This window comes from Mauremys reevesii, linkage group 9 (genome assembly GCF_016161935.1).
Source record: "Mauremys reevesii isolate NIE-2019 linkage group 9, ASM1616193v1, whole genome shotgun sequence".
Lineage (NCBI taxonomy): Eukaryota > Metazoa > Chordata > Testudines > Geoemydidae > Mauremys > Mauremys reevesii.
The window spans coordinates 44,166,902-44,190,464 of NC_052631.1; the positions used below are offsets into that span (position 1 = coordinate 44,166,902).

Sequence of the window (23,563 nt, forward strand, 5' to 3'; positions counted from 1 at the left end):
AAGGATTTATTCAATGTAATATTTGTCCATAGCAGACATGAATTTGAGCAAACTTCCCAAAGGACTAGAAGTATTAACTTTTAAGAGCATTTAGAGTAATCAGACTGGTATATCAAAAAGGCACTTCTCAACTAGCCAACATCATATATTAAATTCAAGACAAAGAAGTAGATGTTGGATTTTTAAAATGTACTGTGAAAGGAGAATACAGTAGAGCAACTAGGGGAACAAATGTTCAAGCCCAAAGTGCAAAAGGACAGTATGAAAGTCAAGGCCTAAAAGCTGAAACGGTGGCATGATCAAACTGCTAGCACTCAAAGGAAGAAATACCATAGTGAAATCTTGATTTCTTACTACGATAATATTTGAATAAATGCCATTGATGGTAGGGTAGCCTACAAGTAATGTCAGGTACATAAAATGACTATTAGCCAAACTTATATTGGCATTAACAAAATGATGGCTGAATATCAGATTTTTAAACTAATTTTCATCCTGCCTTAAAACTGAATTAATATTTAAACCTTAAAAGTTCTTCATCCAATATTAAAACCACAAGGACCAAAGCGAATGCAAACTAGTTTACCATTTCTGATATTTGGATCCCATGCAATTGATGTTTCATTGTGTAACTTTTTGGCAACACAGTGGCTGCCAATAGGAGATACTGACATACCTATTTTATGTTAATAACTTTAGTTGAACTCCCAGTTTTAGCGTGAGGAACAGTGCTAGCTGAACTTTCAGCATACTGTGTTGTGTGCCATAAATGCAGCATTTGTAACAGGCAAAAATATACATCCTATTTGGCAGGCAGAGATTTATTTATTTATTACACTTTTGTATATTGATTTGAAGAGTGAGAAACTTACCAATGTGTCTTCCTTGACATTGTTATGTTCAAATCAAACCTGCCATCAGATAGACATGCACTTAATGTAAATTTTAAATAAAATAAACCAGTTTACCTCACCATTGACCCATGAGAATTCTCCATAACCAAGCTTTAGATCAAATCCAAATTCCCCTTTGTAACTGGAACCATCTGGCCATTCCTGAATGCCACTTGTGAGTATGATCCTATTACTGCTCAAGTCATCTTCAGTCAATTTCACTAACTGTTCACCATCTTCTTCAGTCTGAGATTCTTCCTCTTCGACGAAGAGATTGGAACCTTGTTCAACATCATCTTCTGTTTCTTCTTCTCGGATCAGACTAGAACCTTGTTCATAATCATCTTCTGTATCTTCTTTGATCAGCCTGAAACTACACTCAGAAGGGGAACAAAATTCAAATCAGAGTCCCAGACTAACACCAAACAAAGCTGCAACTATTTTGCTTCACACAGAATAAATAAATCTAACTCCAATATAACCATTCCAAACACACACTGTGTTTACTACAAAATATCTAATACTGATGGTATATAAAATCAAGGCATACTCTGAGGGGAAAGAGAAAGCAGAGGAAAAATATTATTCCATAAGTCCGGACTAAATAGGCTGCACCTCTATAATGGGACATTTTATAGAACAAGAATGGGTCTCCTTGTTAATATAAATGAGTTAATCAAACATAGGAGATATATACATTAACACCTGCCATCAACACACCAGAATACTCTCTCCCAACACATACACGTACAAACTCTCATGTACATCCTGACATACCCAACACCCTCATATGTACAATCCCACTTTCAGATCACACTCCAAGGTACCCTCCTACTTGCAAGCATACACACCCCTGAACACACATGTACTTCAAACACACTATGCATATGGTTGCCAACCCTCCAGGATTGTCCTGGAGTCTACAGAGGGTGAGGGTGGGGGCTTTTGTACCTTTATATGAAAAGTTGTCAGTGATGCAGCCCTCGTGCCAATGTACTAGTGCTCATGTGGCCCTCCTGGTGATTTGAATTTGAGATCCCTTCTTTAATTAAAGATAACGTCATGTGATGAAATCTCCAGGGAACTCATCCAACCAAAGTTGGCAACCCTACCCATGCATGGAGCATGACACATGCATGCACAGATGCCAAGCTCCTGCACACCCTCTGCCACATGCCTGTGAACACACAAACACCCCAATCCCTGCACACATACATACTTCACACATCCCACACATGTACACATACACTTGGAATCCCTGCACACAACTGCACTTCCCCATGTGTGCGTATATGCACTCCAAGCCCATGCACAAACATGTGCTCCCACACGTGTATGCACACAGTCCAAGCGCCTGCACACACATTCTCTGCCACATACGTGCGCACCCACAGACACGCCAACCCTGCCATACATTGGTGTGTATGCCCTCCTGGACACGCATGCACGCTCCCACATGTGGGCACACGCACACTCCAAGTCCCTGCACACACACAAGTACAAGCACACACATGCCCATTCCCACACACGCTTGTGCACACACACTCTCCATGCTCCGGCACGCACAAGTACTTCACACGCCCCACACACACATGCTCTGCGCTCTCTGCCCTCCGCCCAAGCTGCAGGCGGGCCATGACCCCGGGCTGGGCACAGGAATCCCCGAGCTCCCCGACACCCACCCAGCAGCGGCAGGTGGCTCCATCAGCTTGTCCCAGCGCAGCGCAGACCCGGCCGGCGCCGCGGGCCCTACCACTGTTGGGGCGGGGGCGCTAGGGAGGGCAGCGCAGCGGTACCGCAGGGAGGAGCGGCGAGTCCAGCATTAGCCCCAGCGCGGAGCCGGGCACCGAACTACTACCGCCTCCAGCACAGCACGCTCCAACCCCCCTCCCCGCCAGCCCACATGGACTGTGCCAGAGTCCGGGTTTCCATGGAGACCCGGGTGTGTTTGTGAAACTGGCCTCGTCCTCGCTCGCCATTGGCCCCCTCACTCCGTGGGGCGGTGCAGCAAGCCCCGCCCCCACCCAGTGCTGGCCCCGGGCCGGGCCCGCCCGCGCCACCTACAGTGCGGCGCTCACGCAGTGCGGGGCGGGGGTCACTCTCTGCTGCGGGGCAGTCAGCCAGAGCGGGCGGGCCCTTCCCTCCCTGGGCTCGTCCCCGGGCCGGGCACCTCTTCTACCCTTCATCCCTGTCTCTCTCCTGCCCCCCTGCTCATTCCCCTCTCCTGCCCCCCCCAGCCCTGCTTCTCTCCTGCCCCCCCAGCCCTGCTCCTCTCCTGCCCCCTGCTCATTCTCCTGCCCCCCCCAGCCCTGCTCCTCTCCTGCCCCCTGCTCATTCTCCTGCCCCCCCAGCCCTGCTCCTCTCCTGCCCCCTGGTCATTCCCCTCTCCTACCCCCCCAACCCTGCTCCTCTCCTGCCCCCTGCTCATTCCCCTCTCCTGCCCCCCCAGCCCTGCTCCTCTCCTGCCCCCTGCTCATTCCCCTCTTCTGCCCCCCCCAGCCCTGCTCCTCTCCTGCCCCCCAGCCCTGCTCCTCTCCTGCCCCCCAACCCTGCTCCTCTCCTGCCCCTGCTCATTCCCTCTCCTGCCCCCAGCCCTGTCCCTATCCTGCCCCTGGTCATTCCCCTCTCCTGCCCCCAGCCCTGCTCCTCTCCTGCCCCTGGCCATTCCCTCCTACCCCCAGCCCTGCTCCTCTCCTGCCCCTGGTCATTCCCTCTCCTACCCCCCAGCCTTGCCCCCTGGTCATTCCCCTCTCCTCCCCCCCCCCAGACTTGCCCCTCTCCTGCCCCCCCAGCCCTGCTCCTCTCCTGCCCCCCTGGTCATTCCCCTCTCCTGCTCTGGGGCCAGGCCCCTCTCCTGACCCCCGGTCATGCCTCTCTCATGCCCTTTTCCTGTCCCCTTTCTTCCCCCCATGGACATGCCTCTATCTTCCTGCATGTGCTGACTGCCCCCCTCTTGCTGTATGCCTTGGGCCTGCCCTCAGGGCCATGCCACCTCCAGCACCAGTGCTGTGCTGACGCCTTTTTCCCCATCACTGGCTGGGATGGTGGCCTTGGGCAAAGAGGTCACACATTCCTCAAAGCTCTTCCTTACAGCATACGTAGCCTGGTACAGCGCCATGCCAACACATGGCACTATGCAAACCTCCCGTGTGCTGTGGTAACAGATCTGGGTGACACACCAGGCTCTCAACCCCATGGAGTAGTTTGTTTACATGGAGACTGCAAGCTCTTTTGGGCCCAATCCATGTCCTAGGTACAGCACCATTTAAAGTTATGGGTGTCCCTAAACCTCTGACTTCCAGAAGCTGGGACTGGACAACAGGGGGAGGGATCACTTGCTAAATTGCCTTGTTCTGTTCATTCCCTCTGAAGCTTCTGGCACTGGCCATGTCAAAAGACAGGATACTCGGCTAAATGGACCATTGGTCTGACCCCATATGGCTAGTCTTATATTCTTAGAGCACTGCACAAATGTTTCATGCCTTACCTCCGGCAGGGTGAAAGGTATTTGGTGACTGACTGAGGCAAGCAGCAAACCTTGCTAATGGTGAGGGAGGAAGTTCATTGGCAAACACCACTCAAATGCTCCCCAGCCAGCTGGACGGGTGTCCTTCCATCCCTCCTCAACAGTTGCATTTCCCTGGTGATCGTAGACAACTTTAGCTTACCTCTTTCCCTCAAAACTAGAGATTGCAGGAAACACTGAGTTTGGAACAGAAGTTAATTTATTACACTACTAGTGGGATGGATAAATTTAATTATGGCACAAAACTACTCATTGAAGCAATATTCAACAGCTGTTATTTTATTATTTTTAACTTTACCCCCCCCATAAAAAAGTTTTCTATTCCCCTGCTTATTCCCAAATGCCTCTCGCTCTGGCTTATCAGTGCCATCTGTAGAAAACTGGGGCCCTCTTTTTAGCTCCTGCTCCCCCATTCAACTTCCTGGTTCTCAGAAACCAGGAAACCACTCACCCCATGCTCTACCTTCTGGGAGGGCATTAAGAAGCATTCCAGACATAGCCGTTGCTTCTCCAGGCCAAGATTTGGGAGCAAAGGGCATGAAAAAAAAATGAAAAGTGTAACACCTTCTCCTTCACGTAACAAAGGACAGGTAGAGAGAGACAGGTATCTCCTGCTGCTTTTGCTTCTCTCTGTTGAACCTATGGATAACAATGCCGCCTCACAGATTCTTTTGCAACTGCACAATAGAAAGTAAAGCCTCAAATTCTTATGTTTCTAGGAAACCATACATGATTCCTTAGTAGAGCAAGGAGAGGTCATAGTTACTCAGCATGCATGTAGTCTATCCTTAGCGTGATATTATTAGGTTAACATGGAATATTTTTTAAAGAGAACTCACAGCGTTAGATTTTCAACTAGTAATAAACAATCCTACTAATTAATTTAAGTTAAATCCTGCTTAAGTTACAAGAGTACTGCTACTGAAGGTGGGGAGATTGCTCACAAGAGTAAGGCAGTAAAATTTGTCCTTCAGTCTTAATTGTGGACAAGAGCTTGTGGGGGGAAAGATTTTTTTGTTAAATGCAGGATGTGGGGTGGGGAGCCAATTCAAATGTAAGAACAGTTCCAGGTTGGTGACCTGCTTTTTGAAAGAGTACTTGGGTTTATAACACTGTACATTAATAATCCCTTTTTTATTCTGTATAAAAGTTTACAATCCCAAAATGAATCTCTGACATTCCACTTGGAATTACTTTGTAAATGCTATAATCTCCAGAGTCAAAGTTCATGATGGAAATCCATAATAATGAGTCTATCAGGAAGAGAGACCAGCAAACCGGTAATAATCTAAAACCACTAGATCTGCATTAAATATCAAGGTGAGAGGCACTCTGTAAATATCTGAGATAGACTTACTATATAAGATGCAGTTTCAATATACAATTAGCAACTACTTCATTCAGAAATCAAATTGTTTTTATTACTGAGCAGAGCATTTGGTATAAGTCAAAATCATATTACTTTATTTGCTGTAAGAAGAAAGGGAAAGTTTTCCACTAAAAAGTTACTACATGAGTAGTGAAACACATCCTTTTGCCCAAAACTTTGGAATTTAAGATAGGAGATAGAAACAAAACTACCCAAGATTTGCAAGAACAAATCCTAACAATAAAAGCATCTTTCTCCAGTTCAAGGAAGGTCTGCAAAGGAAAGTAGTGAATCATCTGTCAAACATTCACAGACATTAGAAGTTTCATTTAAAGTAGGGGTACTGACATCTAAATTGGCTGAGGCTCAGAAGAGAATAAAGAAATCAAATCAGCAGTAAAACAGAACCTTATACAACACTTAACAGAGCTGTTGGTGTCACTAGGCATAAATCTAGGTAACTCGGGAGGATGGCTTTGGGCCTATGTGACCCAAAGTACCTTTATGTAAAGTGCTTTTGTTAGCCTTACTAAACTTTTGTAACCTTTTGTGTTATGTGCTAATTACTGGCAGCGGCAAGGCTGCTTGATACTAGATGTAGCCAATATTAAATAAGATAGGCGGAAAGCAGGTGCTGTAATTAAAGTTATATGCATGAGAACGTAGCCCCCACGGTGGGAAAGTACAGATAACTGATCACAGAAGAGTTGCTAACGAGCTAAGGTGGTTTTTGCCAAGTATGACTTAACTGCTTCATGTGATTGCTATTGCAAAGTGTATTTGCTGCATGGGAATGAAAGGTGGGGGGAGAGGAGGAGTGTGGGGGTGATGGGAATGCTTAGCTGAAGTTATGTATAAAGAGAGGAAAACCGCTTGTATCGGTGTGCAGGATTTGAGATTGCTATGTCTCCCTTGCACCTTTTTTGGGCTCAAATAAACTTTTTTTTTTGCTTCTCCACCTTGGTGTGTTTATTGGAAGCGAAGCACACCGGGCAACGAACCACTGTTGCTGTCGCCTCGGGCCTCTGTGCCGGCAACAGAGCCTAGGCCAAAAAAAGAGTTCTCACCTGTGAAAACTTTATTCAAAGCTGAAATATAAAAATTAAATTTCAGTTTAGAAATATGAGCTGCTTAACATAGGGGAAGTCCAATGAAAAATGAAAACATATTTTGATGGCCAAGCTTCTGATAAGGAGTATGAAGGCAGAAATCAGGTATTTGTGTTGTAGGTCTCTGATAAACAGCTCTTTCCAAAAGCCGGTTGGGAGGATCCCTAATATAAAATGGACATGGCTAGTCCATTAGTATACCTATTTTGGGTATAGGATGAAAAAGGGGAGATGGATCAATGGTTGCATGCTATGCAGCTGAAACCATGCAGAGCAAAGGACAGAAGTGAATCTATCGATGTAAAAAGAGGGAAGTGAGAATATTTGTTTTGTTTCAGGCATTGATCACCATGAGAGGCATAATATACACTGCATTGGGGTCAATGAAATTTGGAATACAGCAGAGGAACAAGACAGTGATAGTACATGAGGGGAAACTGCCACCCTAGCCTATGATGCCCAGATAATCATGCAGGAAAGCCTAAAGTGTTCTGGTACAGACTGGACTGCAGCCAAGGTGGAGGATCCTGCAACTTGCAGGAGCAAGGACTTGGACTGGGGGCCCTAAAAGAGGTGGTGTGTTTTATAGCGTGCAGCTAACACATGCAGGAAATATTACACTAACTTTAGCAGATCATCGAACTACTGCCCATGAATCCACCTACCATGCCAGGAAAATGACTGAGACTTTGACCTTCTCTCTGAATGTGATTAAGGATTGGCAGAGTACCACTACCACTCCTGAACATACTAGAGTAACTATGCCTCCTACTCTGGAATTGAAGCAAGAAGGTAAACAGAAGCAGGACTTGGCAAAGGACTAGTGATAAATTATGAACATCAGATTATATATAACAATGCACAGTACCAAATGATACCCGTAGTATTGAATTTAACCAATTTTATATTACCACAGCAGCTCTGTTATGCAAAATATTATGCACTTCTAAATGCAATGATAGCAAAAGGGGTGCAAAATTTCAGACAGTCAATGGATGAGATGGAATTGGAGGAAATTTGGTTGCCTGAGAAGGGAAAGAGTCGGGGAAGAGAGATAAATGTATAAGAACAGTATTAGGAATTGGGGCATCGAGAACTTCAGCATGGAATCATATGGATATCACAGTATTGTGGGAAGAAAAATCAAAACGAGAGTTCAATTACAAAACCTGGTAACAAAGTAAAACAAACAACAGAATGAGGATATAGGGGAGGATTTAAAGGATGTTCGGGATGCTAGGATAACAGGACAGCTGTTCAGGGAAGTGGAAGCAGGAATCAATGAAATGGGAAAAATCATCAACCATCCAAATGTATCAATTAGCAGCTTCCTAATACAGTACCTACAGGCAGGACTAAAGGAAATTCAGGTGGGGAAGTGCCTAGGTTCATAACAAATAAGATGCTAGAACAATGGGCAAAAATAAAAGGAGAAGATTGATGCTGGGTTACTAGGCACTACTAAAGGATCTCTTATGCTGAGAAAAGGGGCTAGCTTGATGAAACATGGATCCTTCCTATGGTACTAGAAGTATCAATGCCCACAGGCCTCAGTCCATAGGTACACAGGAACTTATCATGGCAGGTTACATCTTAAAGGTATATGTCACTCATCCTCAGATTCTGGTAAGGAAAGGTGAGGGAGTCTGGAAAGCTCCAGATACCTCATGTTGTTCCAAGAGGCATGGTACCTGGTTATGTCATTGTGATGTACAGCAAAGTGCATTGTGAGCATGTGTGTTCCCCTAAGACGAAGAAACCTTAAATTGCACGATACAGCTGAGGCAATAGGAACAAGTTCAAGCCAAGCTTTCAAGGGCTGGATAAGGCAAAAATTGTGTAACCTCTTGGGTCAGACACTTCCAATATGGGACACAAACATATTATTATGACTGGCCAATGTTCTGCTTAGTTCCAAGAAAGGTTATTTGACTAGAGGAAAAGGTAATTTTTCCAGTTCCCCAGCATGAGGTCCACATTGTATCAGCTGATGCCCCTCTGATTGGCGCTGCCCTAGATTCTGTGCTACAGTTAGGCCAAGTCATACCACCATTACGTTTAAATGTGCAGGCCTTAATGAGCCGATGTCCAGAACATTTCTTGACCTTGAGACAGGGGAGTCAAAGTATTCAACGTGACAAAGATACACTGGGAAATGGCCCATGGTGGAAGTTAGTGTACAATATTGGGGACCCGCTCATGGAATCAATGGGCTTTGTTATTCTCCAAGCATACCATACTAGTAGTGGTGTTAAGTATATTGATTTGGAAGGTTAGGAGGTTGGTCAGGCAGTTGGGAAAGAAGAGATGTATCTGAAATACAGACTTTGATGATGACTTAGAAAGGATTCCACAGCTTCTTCAAGGTGGGGAGTGTTGGGAGCGAAGGCAAATTCAGGCCTGACAGAAGCATGCTGCAGATTTTAAGAGTCTTAACATTTAACAGCATAGCATATGCAGAATGGTGTATGTGTAAGCAATTGCAGAATAATCATGTTTAATGTTCTGCATGTGTAAGAAACTGTAGAGTAATCATATTTGTGAGAACAAAAAAATGATAAAGTAACTAAAAAGCTAGAATGGAACGGTTTGAACTAACACTAAACCTGTACTGATGGGGGAGAAGAGTTAACATGGAAATCAGAGACTAATACATATGTATAAGAAAAGATAAACATTATTTATAAGTTTTGTGTAACAAAAGGAAGCTGAAGCTGTATTGTCCAGTGCCGGCAGTAACTGTGATGAGATCATCCTGATGAGCTTCCCACTCCAGAGTAACTGATCTGAGTAATATGAGTTTTGTCTTAATAAATATTTATTATATCCATCTGCTGAGTAAATGATCCTCAATAGAACAATTTCCATGTTCCAAAAAGATTATAATTTACTGAAGGTGGCTCTGTTGACTTAAAAAAGAGTGGAGTGAGAGCTGTGTTTGAATAGCAGCAGAGCTTCAAGAATGAATTCAAACCAGTGTTCATACAGGAACCATCTATTTGTTGTTTTTAAAATATTTTTATAAAATAAGAAACCATTCCTCATCCTACTCCCCTGGGCCTAATAACTAAAACTAAGATCAGGAATGACTGAGCTCAGAGAGCCAAAATAAGCAGGCTCTAATAAAAGACTCATGCTAATTTTTGACAGTTTGGCCAGCTGTCATGATATTTGGCATTTTTCTTAAAGCCCCAGTTCCTGGAGGCATGTGATTAGGTGAGAATTTTAGCATAAGTTTAAATAGAAAAGTAAGTTTCTATCCTTCATGGTTGTTGAGAAAAGCTTGAAAATATTACCCAAGTGTACCCTAATTGTTCAAAAACTATGACACAAAAAGGACCCACTATTTTTTAAAAATCTCATTTCCACCTCCCTCAAAATTACTCTGTCAATGTTGCAAAAATGAGTGGGGAGTGGGGAGGGGCATTGTCACTCAAGAATGAAGGGAATATTTGAAAATATATATGAAAGAGAGAATCATTTTAGTCTTGTTCCTATTTCTGGAGCTTTAGACAGATGTCATGTAGGAAAGTGCTTATGTTTAGAGAGATTAACAGATTCCACATATTGCCTCTGTAAACAATCATTTATTTCATTCGGTTAAAGGCTTCTGTTGGTCAGCTCATACGTTTAAATATATAGAAACTCTTTTTGGTGCTTCTACCCTGTAATATATTAATTCTTTCTTCTTTTATTTTTAACCAATATCTCTGCCTATCAGATTCCATAGTATATTGCACCTTTCACGGCTCCCAAAACATTTTATTAACTATACACACTATGTTGACTTATTTAGTGTTAGAGCACCAATCACCTTAATATGTGGGCATTATTTACAAAATGTTAAAGATCATAAAATACTATAGGTGGAGCTGGTAGTGCCAACTGTTTTTAATGTTGCACAACAATTCCCATTATAAGATCCTGTTTTCAGTTGCTTATAACTTTGCCAAACTTCAACCATTTGGGCCAAAATTCTACATGCCAGGTGTTTGCCTCAGCCTGAATTTTTCTGGGAAAGCTTCAGTCAAAACAGTTCAGACATTTCCAAGAATGAGACTTGGGAAAAATAAGTTTTAACCATGCATGGTAGATCTAAATGTTCCAACTGGGCCAATGACCCACAAGGGTGTCAATATGATGCCACATGATGGAATTTGTTTTTTTTTTTTCAGTTTGATTAAAAAAAAACATAGGAAATTACACACACGAAAGCTAAAAGAACATTATTAAGGTTGCAGAGTGAAGCACCCAAAAGTGGGGAAATTATAGTATTAAAATTGCCTGTACAACCTGAATTCAGCCCCCTTGTGTGTATGCATGATGATACAGTCTTTAATTACATGACCACATACTACTTTTTCCACAGGACCCCTGCCTCATTCAGTGCACAGGATGAGCTTGCTCTGAGGATGAATTACCATTGTGTAATGAAGGAGACTGTTGCCTGGAAGCCCTCTGCCTCATTTGTTGCAGGGAATGAGGCAGAGGACTGCAGGAAGGGGAAGGAAGGTCTCATGGTTAAAGTAGTTGAATGCTGCTCTGGAGAACTGGATTCTAACCCTGCCTTTGCCACAGAATTCCTGTGTGATGCTGGGCAAGTCACTTAAACCACCTCTCTCCAAAAGTAAAAGCACTAGGGTGTCATGACAAACATCAAGTAAATGGATGTCTGATAGGAAATTGCAGAACTACTAATTGTGGTATGAAGCTAACACTTAACTCAGTCTCTGTACCAGATGACTGGAGGATAGCTAATGTGACACTGGTTTTTAAAAAGTCTCCAGAGGCGATACTAGCAATTCCAGGCCAGTAAGCCTAGCTTCAGTACCAGGCAAATTGGTTGAAACTATAGTAGAGAACAGAATTATACTGGGACACATAGATGAACGTGATGTACTGAGGAAGAGTCAACATGGCTTTTGGAAAGGGAAATCATGCCTCACTAACCTATTAGAATTTTTTTGAGGGAGTCAACAAACATGTGGACAAATGTAATCCTGTGGCTATAGCATACTTTCACTTTAACAATGTCTTTGACAGGGTCCCACACCAAAGGCTTTTAAACAAAGTAAGCAGTCATGGGATAAGAGTGAAGATCCTCTCATGGATCAATAGCTGCTTAAAAGATAGAAAACAAAGGGTAGGAAAAAATGGTCAATGTTTACAGTGAAGAGAGGTAAATAGTGGGGTCCCTCAAAAGATCTGTACTGGGACCAGTGTTGTTCTACATATTCATAAATGATCTGGAAAATGGGGTGAACAGTGAGGTGCAAAATTTGCAGATGATATAAAATTCTCAAGATATTTAAATCCAAAGCTAACTGTGAAGAATTACAAAGGTATCTCACAAAACTGGGTGACAACAAAATGGCAGATGAATTCAGCATTGATAAGTCAAAGTAATGCACATTGGGAAATGTAATCTCAACTATACACACAAAATGGTGGGGTCTAAATTAGCTGATACCACTCAAGAACGAGATGTTGGAGTCACCATGGATAGTTCTCTGAAAACATCTGCTCAATGTGCAGCGGCACTCAAAAAAAGATAACAGAACATTAGGAGACATTAGAAAAGGGATAGATAAAAAGACAGAAAATATCATAATGCCATGATATAAATCAATTGTATGCACACACCTTGAATACTGCATACAGTTCTGGTTGCCCCATCTCAAAAAAGATGTATTAGAATTGGAAAAGGTACAGAGAAGGGCAACAAAAATAATTAGCAGTAATGGAACAGCTTCCATAGGAGGAGCCATTAGAATAACTGGGACTGTTCATCTGAGAAAAGAGATGATTAAGGGGGATATGTTAGAGGTCTATAAAATCATTAATGGTGTGGAAAAAGTGAACAGGGAAATATAATTTACCCCTTCACATGACATAAGAACCAGGGCTTACCAATGAAACTAATATGTACCAGGTTTAAAACAAATAAGGAAGTACTACTTTACAGAATGCACAGTCAACCTGTGGAACTCATTGCCAGGGGATGTTGTAAAGTCCAAAAGTATAACTGGGTTCCAAAAATAATGAGATAAGTTCATGGAGGATAAGTCCATCAATGGCTACTAACCAAGATGGTCAGGGATGCAACACCATATTCTGGGTGTCCCTAAAACTGTAATTGCTAGCAGCTGAGACTGGATGACAGGAGATGATCACTCAATAATTGCAACATTTTGTTCATTACCTCTGAAGCACCTGGCACTGGCCACTGTTAGAAGACAGGATACTGGTCCACTGGTCTGACCCAGTATGGCCATTCTTATGATGCCATTCAGACATTCCCCTTCTACTGGCCTCAACCATATCCATTATTATGGTCACTACAGTTATTTCCATTGCTGTTATGCCACCAATACTCGAGGAGCACACTGCTTCAGCTCCACCCATTCCCAGGACTCAACCAGCTTACAGTTCCAAAAAATATCCAATAGACATGCCTTTCCCATGGCTTCTGGATATCCAGCCAATCATTCCTCCATTCAGATTATTCCCTAGCACAATCCACACAATCACCTATCTCTGTTCAGTTGAAAAATGGACATAAGAAACAAGGTTCCAGACATCTAACACCTATATGCTGCACAAGAACATTACTAGGCATGGGGTGGAAGCAGAATGCGCAAAACAACATGAACTAAAGATGATATTGATCAGTGCAAGATCTACCATTAACAAACAATAAACAATCCACGACCTCATCAGTGACAAAGCACCCAATATAAGCTGCATCACTGAGACCTGGTTGAATGACACCATGAGCCCTGTGCTAGCCCACCTTGCCCCCCCCCAACCCCAGGATCCATGGACCATCACAGACCCAGAGAGGACAAGAAGGCAAGTGGCACTGCACTCATATTCTCTGCAAACATCAAATCCAAGAGAGGTGCCTAGACAAGATAAGCTTATACAAATTAAATCTTTACACCAGTGTATGAAGTGCAAATTTTGCTCAGTACAACAAGCTGTGTATTTCACCCTGCTCACTGCGCCACTGTGATGGGATCCCCAGGGTGCAGCCCGGGACCATGGGACCACTGTGCCCCCTTAACTCTGTCCGGCCTGGGCTATCTCTCACAATGCCTTGCTAATGACCAGCCACAACCCCCTTCAGGTGCTGTTATCAGTCAGCACAACTGCATGTGGAGCCCCCCCCCCGCAGCTAGACTGCATGAATGCTCCAGAGCCACTCATGAATCACACAGAGAAAGGCACTGGCCGAATCCCTGCAGCTCCCAGCACTGTAGCTCAGGAATATACCATCTTGCACTGCTCAAGATGGGCAGTGCAAATTTATTAATTGGTTCACCGCTTCATCAATGGAAAGTGGACCTACACCAGCCTTTGCAAACCTGCGCAGATTTGCCACGCACTTCAGACAAACTCACTGGTAAAGATAAACAGTTAAACAAATGTACTGGCTGCAAAAGATAGATTTTAAGTGATATTAAGCGATAGGCAAAAAGTCAGGCTGCACAGTTTTTGAAACCCGGGGACTGCGGCATACCACGGCTCCGGGAACTGGAGTCGGGGGGGGGGAACCCCCAACAAACTCTACATTAAGACACTAATAACTCTACTAACACTAAGGAACTAACTCTACACAACCAGATAAAGAACGAACTTGCTGAGCAAGAGCTAAGGGAAGTTCCAGCCACCATCACTGGCGGTAAGAAGAAACTGAAGGGGTGGCGGGTAGGCAGGGATATATACGAGGCGCCATGTAGGTGTGACACCAAGGGGCGCCCAGGCCAACCCAACGGATGCTGCTAGGGGAAAAATCTTCCGGCCAACGTGCATGCACGCGTGCACACACCTGATTGGAATGGACATGAACAAGCACTCGAAGAAGAAGTAATAGTTTTTACAAAGAATCATATCAACATTAATTAATCCTTGTAATACTCATGGGAGATAGGTAAATAAGTATTTTATGCATCTGATGGAGAAACGGAGACAGAGAGGTCAAGTATTTTCCAAGGTTGCACGGCAAACAACTGGCGTGGGCAGGATTAGAACTCAAATTGTTGTCTCCTAGTTTCTGCACTTTTCAATCCATCACCTTTTACAATAACATATAATATCTTGCATTATTATAGTACCTTTCATTATATCATTTCTATGCTCACTTTTTATCCACAAAAAGTGCAGAATGATTGAAAACTTTCATCCGCAAACATTCTGCAAACTTCAGAATGCTGTGCTGAGCAAGATGGGTGTGCCGTTTTCTATTAACATTAGCATTTTAGAAAATACTCCACACTCCTAAAAACGATCCACTGCTCTGGATTTGGTGCAATATATTCTATTTGCTTCAAGTTCATTTTATTCCTACTTGGTCAATATTTCAGGGGTTACAGTAGTATTACTTTCTGAATAAGCAGTAGTCCTGGGGCAGATAAATTTATTTTTGTGTTGAGAAGCTACAAAATTGTTGCAGAAATTGGTGCATTCAAATGTCTAAACTGTTCTACGATTGCTCTGTGGGCTCTGACGTGTTTTAATTTCTCAAATGTTTCTATCACACTATAGCACTAGGACCCTGAAGGAATCCTTTAGTTCTGGTACAGTAAGTGTAGAATAAATATAGCACAGCACAGATGGCTAAGGAACAGGACAGCAGAAACAAGCCAAAGTGCTGCTGGAAACAAACTGCACTTTCAATTAATCAGGGTTTAAGTATCATTTTGTCTTCTGCCACAGTCCTTAATGCTTCTCATCAAAAGCAGCCTATGAAAGTGTCAGAGGGCAGTGGTGACACTGCACCCTTTGTTGCCAATGTTACAGCTCTGTAAGATCACCGACTCTTTGCTAATCAGTAATTCTAGATCAGCCTGCAACAAAGAACTCCTCACTCAAGAGGGAGTTACATTCTGTATTAATGTCTCCAGGCAGCAGCCATTCCCGGGCCTTCACCACATCCGAAGCCTGCGCGTTCCTGTTTTTGATGACCCTTTGGAGGACTTGTATAAGTATTTTGAACAGTGCAACAATGCCATAGAGGACACAGTACGAAGTGGTGGAAAATGCTTAGTTTACTGTAAAAATGGCCGCAGCAGATCTGCAGCGATCTGCACAGCCTATCTGATGAGACACCAAAATCTCACTCTCAAGGATGCCTTTGAGGTACTGTATTCATGCTCAAAAGTTATACCTCTTATGTTTGATAAGAAATTCATTTCAAATTATGTTATGAATAATGACCCAATTCCTAAGACCACAAGAAAGAAATATAGGAGACAGCATTCCTATCTGAAAAAAATAAGCACCTGGAGATAAAACTATTTAAATTGCTTTACTGAACTTGGACACATATGAGTGCCATTATTGATAATACTGATAAAATCTGAGGTAGTTTGATAGATGCATTTTAGTGTCCTTAGCCCATTTTATTTATATATTAAAGCAGGGTAAATCATGCTTTTTTTATCTTTTCCAATTTTATTCACAAATTGTCTGAACATTTTCAAATTTATTCACTTGAAATCCTGTGAATATTATTGGACTGTGGTTTATAAGCAGTTTAAGAATATTCAGCATTCCAAATCTGAGCTGTTATGATTGGACACAATCCCATGCTAAATTTCTGGTCCCTGACTGGACATGGGAAGCTTTTAAAATTAGGTTTCTGGAACAAATACAATTACAAAGTCAAACATTCTTTAAGAAAACACAGCAGAATATTCGCAGAAAGTTGGCTGTTTCTGTGAACATTCCTGATTGCATTTGCAAATCGATGGCAAATGAACGTAAAATGAGGTGCAGATAGAGAAAGCCACTCTGTGAAAAAAATCAAGCAAATCTGTGCAGATATCACTTGGCAGTGTTAATCCTGATCTCCTTCATAGCAATGTTATCTATGTAATAGCCAAACATTGCAGAGAGACAATATTTATTGTTCCTGATAAACAGTTCCTTAGATAATAATAATGCCCTACTAATAATGCCTCAACTTTGATTTGGAGTGCCCACAAAGTGGGGCTCAGTCTACATGTGCTTTCAGCCTTGGCCTTTCTACTAGACCTACCAGAAAAGTTACTAATTAAGATGATTGTCATGTTGATGCCACTTCACTAAGAACTGGACTAACTCTTACTTCCCCAGATACAACAGATGAGATTTCTCAAAAAATGATACCATGTATTCTTTGGCATATGCAAAAAATATACAAAACAAGGACATTTCACAGTTATTCCCACATAGAAATATCAAAATCGACTTTCTCAGAAGCCATGGGGGCAGAGGAGGAGGAATATCTTGCCTGATTTCCTGCACAATTTCTACTACACATGCAATGTTTGTCACTTTTTCTAGACTGTGAAGACTGCCAGACCAGGAGTAGAGCCTAACACAGGATTCTGGACTCAGCTGCAGCGATATGAAGAACATTTACAGACGCAGCATCAGTTGGGTCATTCTTCTGAAAAAGTGATTTCTTCCAAATAAATATAATTCTCATTGAAATTTTCTTTTTCAAAGTTTTAAACACAATTGCTTCTAAAAGGCCTAGCAGGGCTGCAAAACCAACTAGAAGAACATAAAACATCCAGCCTTCTCAATTTATTTTTGAGGTTTGCATGACATTCAGATTCTGCAGATTAAGCAGATGTTTAAAAAAATTCTAAACTTTATGGGTGCAAAGATAATCTTCCAAATGTGAACAGAGTGTAACCAAAGCAGTATTATTTTCCACGATCCTGTAAACAGCCTACAACAATGACACGAGGTGTGAATTTCCTCATTCAGCTCACTGAGGTGCTAACTTTAAAGTGTAATGGAGACACTAAGTATTTAACTGTTGATCATTTTAGCAGATGGAATTGGGGTAGGAGAGCAGCCCGCAGGTGACGGAAATTGCTGCAGGGAAAAAGGTTCAGAGTGAAGCAAGAAAGAGAAATGAACAGGGAAGAGAGACAAACAAAGGATAGGGAAGGAAGAAAAACAAAGGGAAAAAATAGTGGTGCAGTCCTAATGGTGAGCATATTTTCCCATTGAGTGATGCTACATATGACAATAGGATACTGAATAAACAACTTTTTATCACTCAATACAGGCTATATTCTACTCTTGATCTTGGTACAAAGCTCCCAACGACATCAGTGGGAGAACTACTGTGCCTAGAACAGTATATAGTTCGAATCTGTACCCCATCCATTGGGCAATAATTAAGAGTGCAATTTGGCCTCTCCACAAAATAAGTTTGACAACCCTCACCTACTTGTTGATGAGTAGGTCTAGAACTAGAATAGAGGGGCACTGCAGACCACAGGCTGAATACTGGCAGAATTCTGTGTGGGAAGCTTACACAGCTACTGTTCATTCTATGCCTGAATTAGCTGAGTTTTCCCTTGTTTTCAGCAGTACTGAAATATCCATCACAATATTAAAACAATTAAACGATACAAAGGGAAAGAAACTGGCATTATAACATAATCTCCATCCATTCTATTACCATTTACTAAGCCAAACGAGATTTAACAGTCCCCAAACTGACTTACTGAATAGATCACCAGAGTATAAAAGAACATGCTATATCACACATACAAAACAATGTTTCTGCTAAGAGCCCTTATACAATTTCATAGGAAATATGTTATCTGGGTACATGGGACAGATAGAATTTACAACTCAGGCTACATTTAAATTTAATCATGGGGCTCAACATCAGACAAAAGTAGAGGATTATTTTGTTGAACTGTTTTAATACATTTGAAATTTTAAAAACAATTATGAAAGCTGTAAAATTGTCAATGTGAAATTTCATTTGGCATTGCTCAGCCAACCAATGTAATTTTTCCAAGGTTAGCTAATCTTCAGTGAATAAATGCTTATACAATACAAAAGGTGTTCCCAGCAGTAGAGTAACTTGAGATGAAAGTGCTAATGACTGAAAGTTACAACCATAAAATTACTGCAGAACAGAGCTACTGTTTGAATTAGACAATTGTAATACAATGGGTTTTTTCAAGTTTCAATTGTAAATGGATTTCTTTTTAATCCACAAAACAATAAGAACAAAGTAATCAATGATTTGGGAATAAGGCATCAGATAGATAATACATCCCTTTATCAGATGGCTTCTCCATTCCTGACTGTTTGCAGTATTCCTTGTATATTAGTCCATTTGTATATTTGCCATCCACTGGACAAGGATTTTAGTGTGTTGTGTTCTGCAATTTTTTTAAAAAAAAGTTCCACTACAAATCCCACATACTAGACCAGTGACTCTCAAACTTATTTGATCGTGCGCCCCCCTTCTTTGTGTCTATAGTAGTTTATGTGACCCCTCCCCCACCCATGCCACACAATTACCTATACCAATATACGTGGCAGCAGTGCTTCACTTGAATCAATTTTGGCTTCTTTGTTTTTCACTTGAGTTGGGGGGTTTTCTGTTGCACGAATGAGCCAGTGATCCATTATAAGAAGAGCAAAAGCAAAACTGCAATTGTGGTCCATGCTTACAATTAAATTTCAGAGAGGTAGCCATGTTAGTCTATATCCACAAAAACAACAAAGAGTCCGGTGTCAGCTTTGGGTTTTTTACTCAGGAAAGCTTATGCCCAAGAAAATCTGTTAGTCTTTAAGGTGCCACTGGACTCCTCGTTGTTTTTACAATTAAATGTGCACATCGTGTCTTAGCAAACAAATTAATGTGCAGATGGCCATGACTTTTTATAATGTTATGCAAACTTAACAGAAATCCATCAAAATGCACAGAGCCACCTACAGGTAAATGCAGAGCGCCATCTGAGGACCTAATATGTCTGGAAGAATCAGCTTTGCTAGTTAGTCATCGCTGTGGGTAAAAAGTGCACAGTAATTTTTTTTCCCTCTAAAGCCTCTCACCCCACCCCAAATACATTCCAGACAGCCCAGGTGGGTGCGCCTCCCATTTTGAGAACCTCTGTACTAGACATAATGTGAATATAAATAATATGTCTTTAAGTGCAAACATAATAAAATTAATGTTTCATTAATACTGTCTATAACAACTTTAATTAAGAACTGCAAATCAGTCAAGGGTTAATTCTTATTTACTCTTAAAAGCTAAAACATTTTAAAAAAATAAGCAGCCAAAGTATTAATAAAATTACAGTAAATTTTACAACACTAGTTTTATTAGGCTGTGATTAGTTGCAGCATGTCAGTTTCACTGTTTGAGCAAGTCAAAAATAGATTAACAATTACTCTTGGTTTGTTGTCACCATACACCATACTTATGGCTTTGTTTTGCTTGGCTTGTCAGTCAACAAGATATCTCCATGTGGCAATATCTTTCCAGAAACTTAACTGTTTCCATTTTCAAAATATTCCAAAATAGAAGGAAGTACTAAAACATATAACAACCTCTATACTGAGATAAAGATTGCAGCCTGAACTAGAACACTCAAAAATTAGTTTATCTTTTTATTTGGATTGACAAGATGTTAACGTACAAACAATTAAAAAAATAAAAGAAGAGTTTACACATAATCTTTGGATGTTATGACTGTATCAGAATTTTTGGTGTAAATGCGTGGCTGATGAGCTGCCTGGCCAGCGGAGTAGTCATACTTGCGGTCGCTGTAATTAACAAAAACAAATGGTAAATTATTAAGTACTACACATCCACATGCTCTTTGACAAAATCAGTTTAACTGATCTAAGCAGGAATCTTTATTTATGCTAGTTGCAATTTTTAACACAAATCAACACAATAAAGAATGTATTGGAAAATTATCTTGGGTCCACGCTGTTGGTATCTTACCCTTAGTGCAGAGCTTTAAACTCCGCACTAGGTTTCACTGAAGGACTTACTAAAATCATGTTGAAAATTAGTGAGTCAGTGCATTATGGGTCAGATCCAAAGCCCTATTATGTCAATGGAAATTTGTCCATCAACTTCAGTGGCTTTGGACCAGGCTCAATATGCAATAGTACATCATGCTCAACCTAATACTGTTCCTCATTGGCTCGTCTCACATAGCTTTTTCCAATGTTTAAGTAAAGCATCATACAACATGCTTCTTCCTTCTGTGCATCGCCTTTTTAAAAAAGTTTAAATTAGGGTGACCAGACAGCAAATGTGAAAAATCAGGACAGGGGATGGGGGGTAATAGGATCCTATATAAGAAAAAGACCCAAACATTGGGACTGTCCCTATAAAATCAGAACATCTGGTCACTCTAGTTTAAATAAATGTGGTTTAGATGTATTTGGTCCTAGTATTCCTTGGACATTTCAAGGGTGCACAGACCTTTACTATTTCTGACAATTGCAACCATTTCCCAGACAACTGCTGCACATCTGACTTGTTTCAAATAAAGATTGTATTTTTCCAATGAAAAAGGATAAGTAGTCAGGCCAGAAATCTTAATTTTTCTGACATATTGCTAAACAAATCTTTCTACAAGAAACAAGAAAAATCTCAGAATTTCTTAAGCTGTATCAGTTGCTTTGGGGGGAAAAAGGATTTTATTTTCTGCAAGATAAATGGAATTATATCCTTTTAATGGTAGTGAAAATATATGATTAGAAAATTATAGCACTATTGCCATAATACAAACAAAAAGTTAAAGAACTTGTACTGCAATTTTACCAATACAAAGGAAGCTCTGCTCTTTGACTGCACAATTCCATTGTACATTCATTAAAAGCACCAACACTGTCCATAATTATAAAAAATATAAAACTGATTATTTCAAATTTTAACAAGCCAGTGTCAGAGGTCAGAAGGATAGGCATAAAGAATATATACATGTTTACATCACAAGTTTATGGCAAGATTCAGTGTTGAATTGACAGTCCTAGCCTCTAGTTTTTGCACCTACACAATACAGAAGTGGATAACTGGGGACAAACCCACTTTCTATGCATAAATTGGCACTGATTGAAGTATATAATTTATTTTGATCTTTAAGATAAAGAGCTACCTGTGCTTTCCTCTTTTTCCCCCTTTGCATGAACAAGTCAAGAAGATCCCACCAAGCATAGACAGAATCGATCCAGCCCAGCCTAAGTACAGTGCATCTCCTAGTTCATACCTGGAATATGAAGGATTTTATGGAAGCATCATACAACAGGATTACACATAGAAGATTTAAAGCTTTCTCCATTATATTATTATATATTTTGTATAAGCAGTAATACATTTTACACTGTACTAGCTATAAGATGTGCTAATTGTATAAAAAGCTAGCATCATTCTTGGTAAAAAATGCAGAGAATTGTAAACCAGGCAGTTTAGTTTCAGTACCCAATTAAATGTTACATAATAGATGATGTGGCCAATAATGTAAGCATTTGTATCTCTAATCAACAAACCTCTTAAGCATATGCTTAAGTACTTTGCTGAATCAGGGATTTAACGAACAAAAATTAATAAGCAACATGGAGATAAAGGGGGATAGGTAATTGCTTAGAAATACCGAAGAGTTGATCATAAAGGACAGATATTTACAGTGTCTGAGAACAGAATACATGGAGCAACAGCTTGAAGATAAAAGGGGAAAAAAAGGTTTACTGCACTTATCCACTTACATCTGGAGATCTCAATATTATCTCTTCAGCATAATAATTTTCTCCTACACAGAATTACCAATACAGATCCCCACTGTAGGAGACTATTAAACAACTAAGCAATTAGTATCTGATCTAGCACTCCTACCAAGAAAATGTTTAGTTAAAAGTGTGAATTGATCTGAAAGTAGCAACCTTAAAAATCTCAAAGACAGCAATGTTATAGATGCATATTGTAGATATGGTTCCCTTACTGTAATGTAGAAAACTTAGTTTCCTTCTAGCAAAGGAATTTCTGTCTATTCATACCAGGTTTGAATGCAAATTTGTATCCGGTCTAACCTTTGTTTTTCCAAGATTGCTTCACCCTTATACTTTTCCCTATATTCTAATAACAGCTGGTGGACTTCCTGAAGGGCTTAGCTCTATGTAGTCAACTGGATTTCTCTTCATGTCCAGCTTTTTCATATCTAACCTGGTATTACCAGCAAGTGGTAACAGTAAGGAGGACTAACCCAGAATATCAGTAATAAATAGTCAAGAATGACTAGTTTAGTCAGTCTTTCAAAAGGCCAGATACAAACCCATTGCCCTTCTTTTTTTAATGGAGCTCTTAATGTTATTATTTGTTTGATCGCAGTACCTAGGAATCCCAGTCATGGATCAGGGCCGCACCGTGCCAGATGTTGTACAAACACAGAAAAAAATATAAAACAACAGATGGATATAGAGAAATAGATGAGTACAAGGAAACAATGAGACAATATTGGTCAGCACGACAGGCTGTGGTTTCAGCACACCAGCAGCCTAACTGCTGTCATGCTTTTTGTAGGCATCAAGGCAAAGGAGAGTTTGAAGGAGGATTTGAAGGAGGATAATGAAGTACAGTAGAACCTCAGAGATATGGACACCTCGGGAATGGAGGTTGTCCATAATTCTGAAATGTTTGTAACTCTGAACGAAGCGCAGGTCGGACTCCAGATCCAGCAGCTGACACTCCAGGCCAGGTTTCAGCAGCAGCTGAGCTCCCTACTCAGCACCAGTGTGAGTTTGCAAGCTTTCCCCCTCCAGGCAGGGTGTGTATCCCACTCCAGGGGAGAGGGGGAAGGAGTGAAAGTGGTGCAGACCCCAATGCTGCTCCTGCTCTACT

At 41.2% G+C, this 23,563-nt stretch overlaps 3 protein-coding genes across 12 annotated transcripts in view; 1 reads left to right on the forward strand and 2 right to left on the reverse strand.

Annotated features, from left to right (window-relative positions):
• ANKMY1 (ankyrin repeat and MYND domain containing 1) overlaps nt 1-4,890 on the reverse strand; it is a 94,511-nt gene extending 89,621 nt beyond the window's left edge. For 3 of the 6 annotated variants that reach the window (XM_039487895.1, XM_039487897.1, XM_039487893.1), the window contains exons 1-2: nt 2,576-2,750; nt 969-1,266 (exon numbers count right to left, since the gene is read on the reverse strand). In XM_039487895.1, coding sequence (XP_039343829.1) covers nt 969-1,266; nt 2,576-2,598 — 321 coding nt within the window. In that variant the 5' untranslated portion in view covers nt 2,599-2,750. Of the gene's footprint in view, nt 1-968; nt 1,267-2,575; nt 2,752-4,870 lie in introns of those variants that run through there. The other 3 variants (XM_039487896.1, XM_039487898.1, XM_039487899.1) reach the window with 3 other exon arrangements.
• Nucleotides 4,891-15,522: 10,632 nt separating this feature from the next.
• Nucleotides 15,523-17,358, forward strand: DUSP28 (dual specificity phosphatase 28). The gene is made up of 2 exons (XM_039487902.1): nt 15,523-16,038; nt 17,227-17,358. The coding sequence occupies exons 1-2, from the start codon at nt 15,691-15,693 to the stop codon at nt 17,356-17,358; spliced, it is 480 nt and encodes a 159-aa protein (XP_039343836.1). The 5' UTR covers nt 15,523-15,690.
• Nucleotides 17,359-20,309: 2,951 nt separating this feature from the next.
• LOC120372223 (claudin-15-like) overlaps nt 20,310-23,563 on the reverse strand; it is a 33,858-nt gene continuing 30,604 nt past the window's right edge. For all 5 annotated transcript variants that reach the window (XM_039489137.1, XM_039489138.1, XM_039489136.1 and 2 more), the window contains 2 exons: nt 21,828-21,938; nt 20,310-20,478 (listed from right to left, as the gene is read on the reverse strand). In XM_039489137.1, the coding sequence (XP_039345071.1) occupies nt 20,379-20,478; nt 21,828-21,938 (211 nt within the window). In that variant the 3' untranslated portion in view covers nt 20,310-20,378. The remainder of the gene's footprint in view (nt 20,479-21,827; nt 21,939-23,563) is intronic.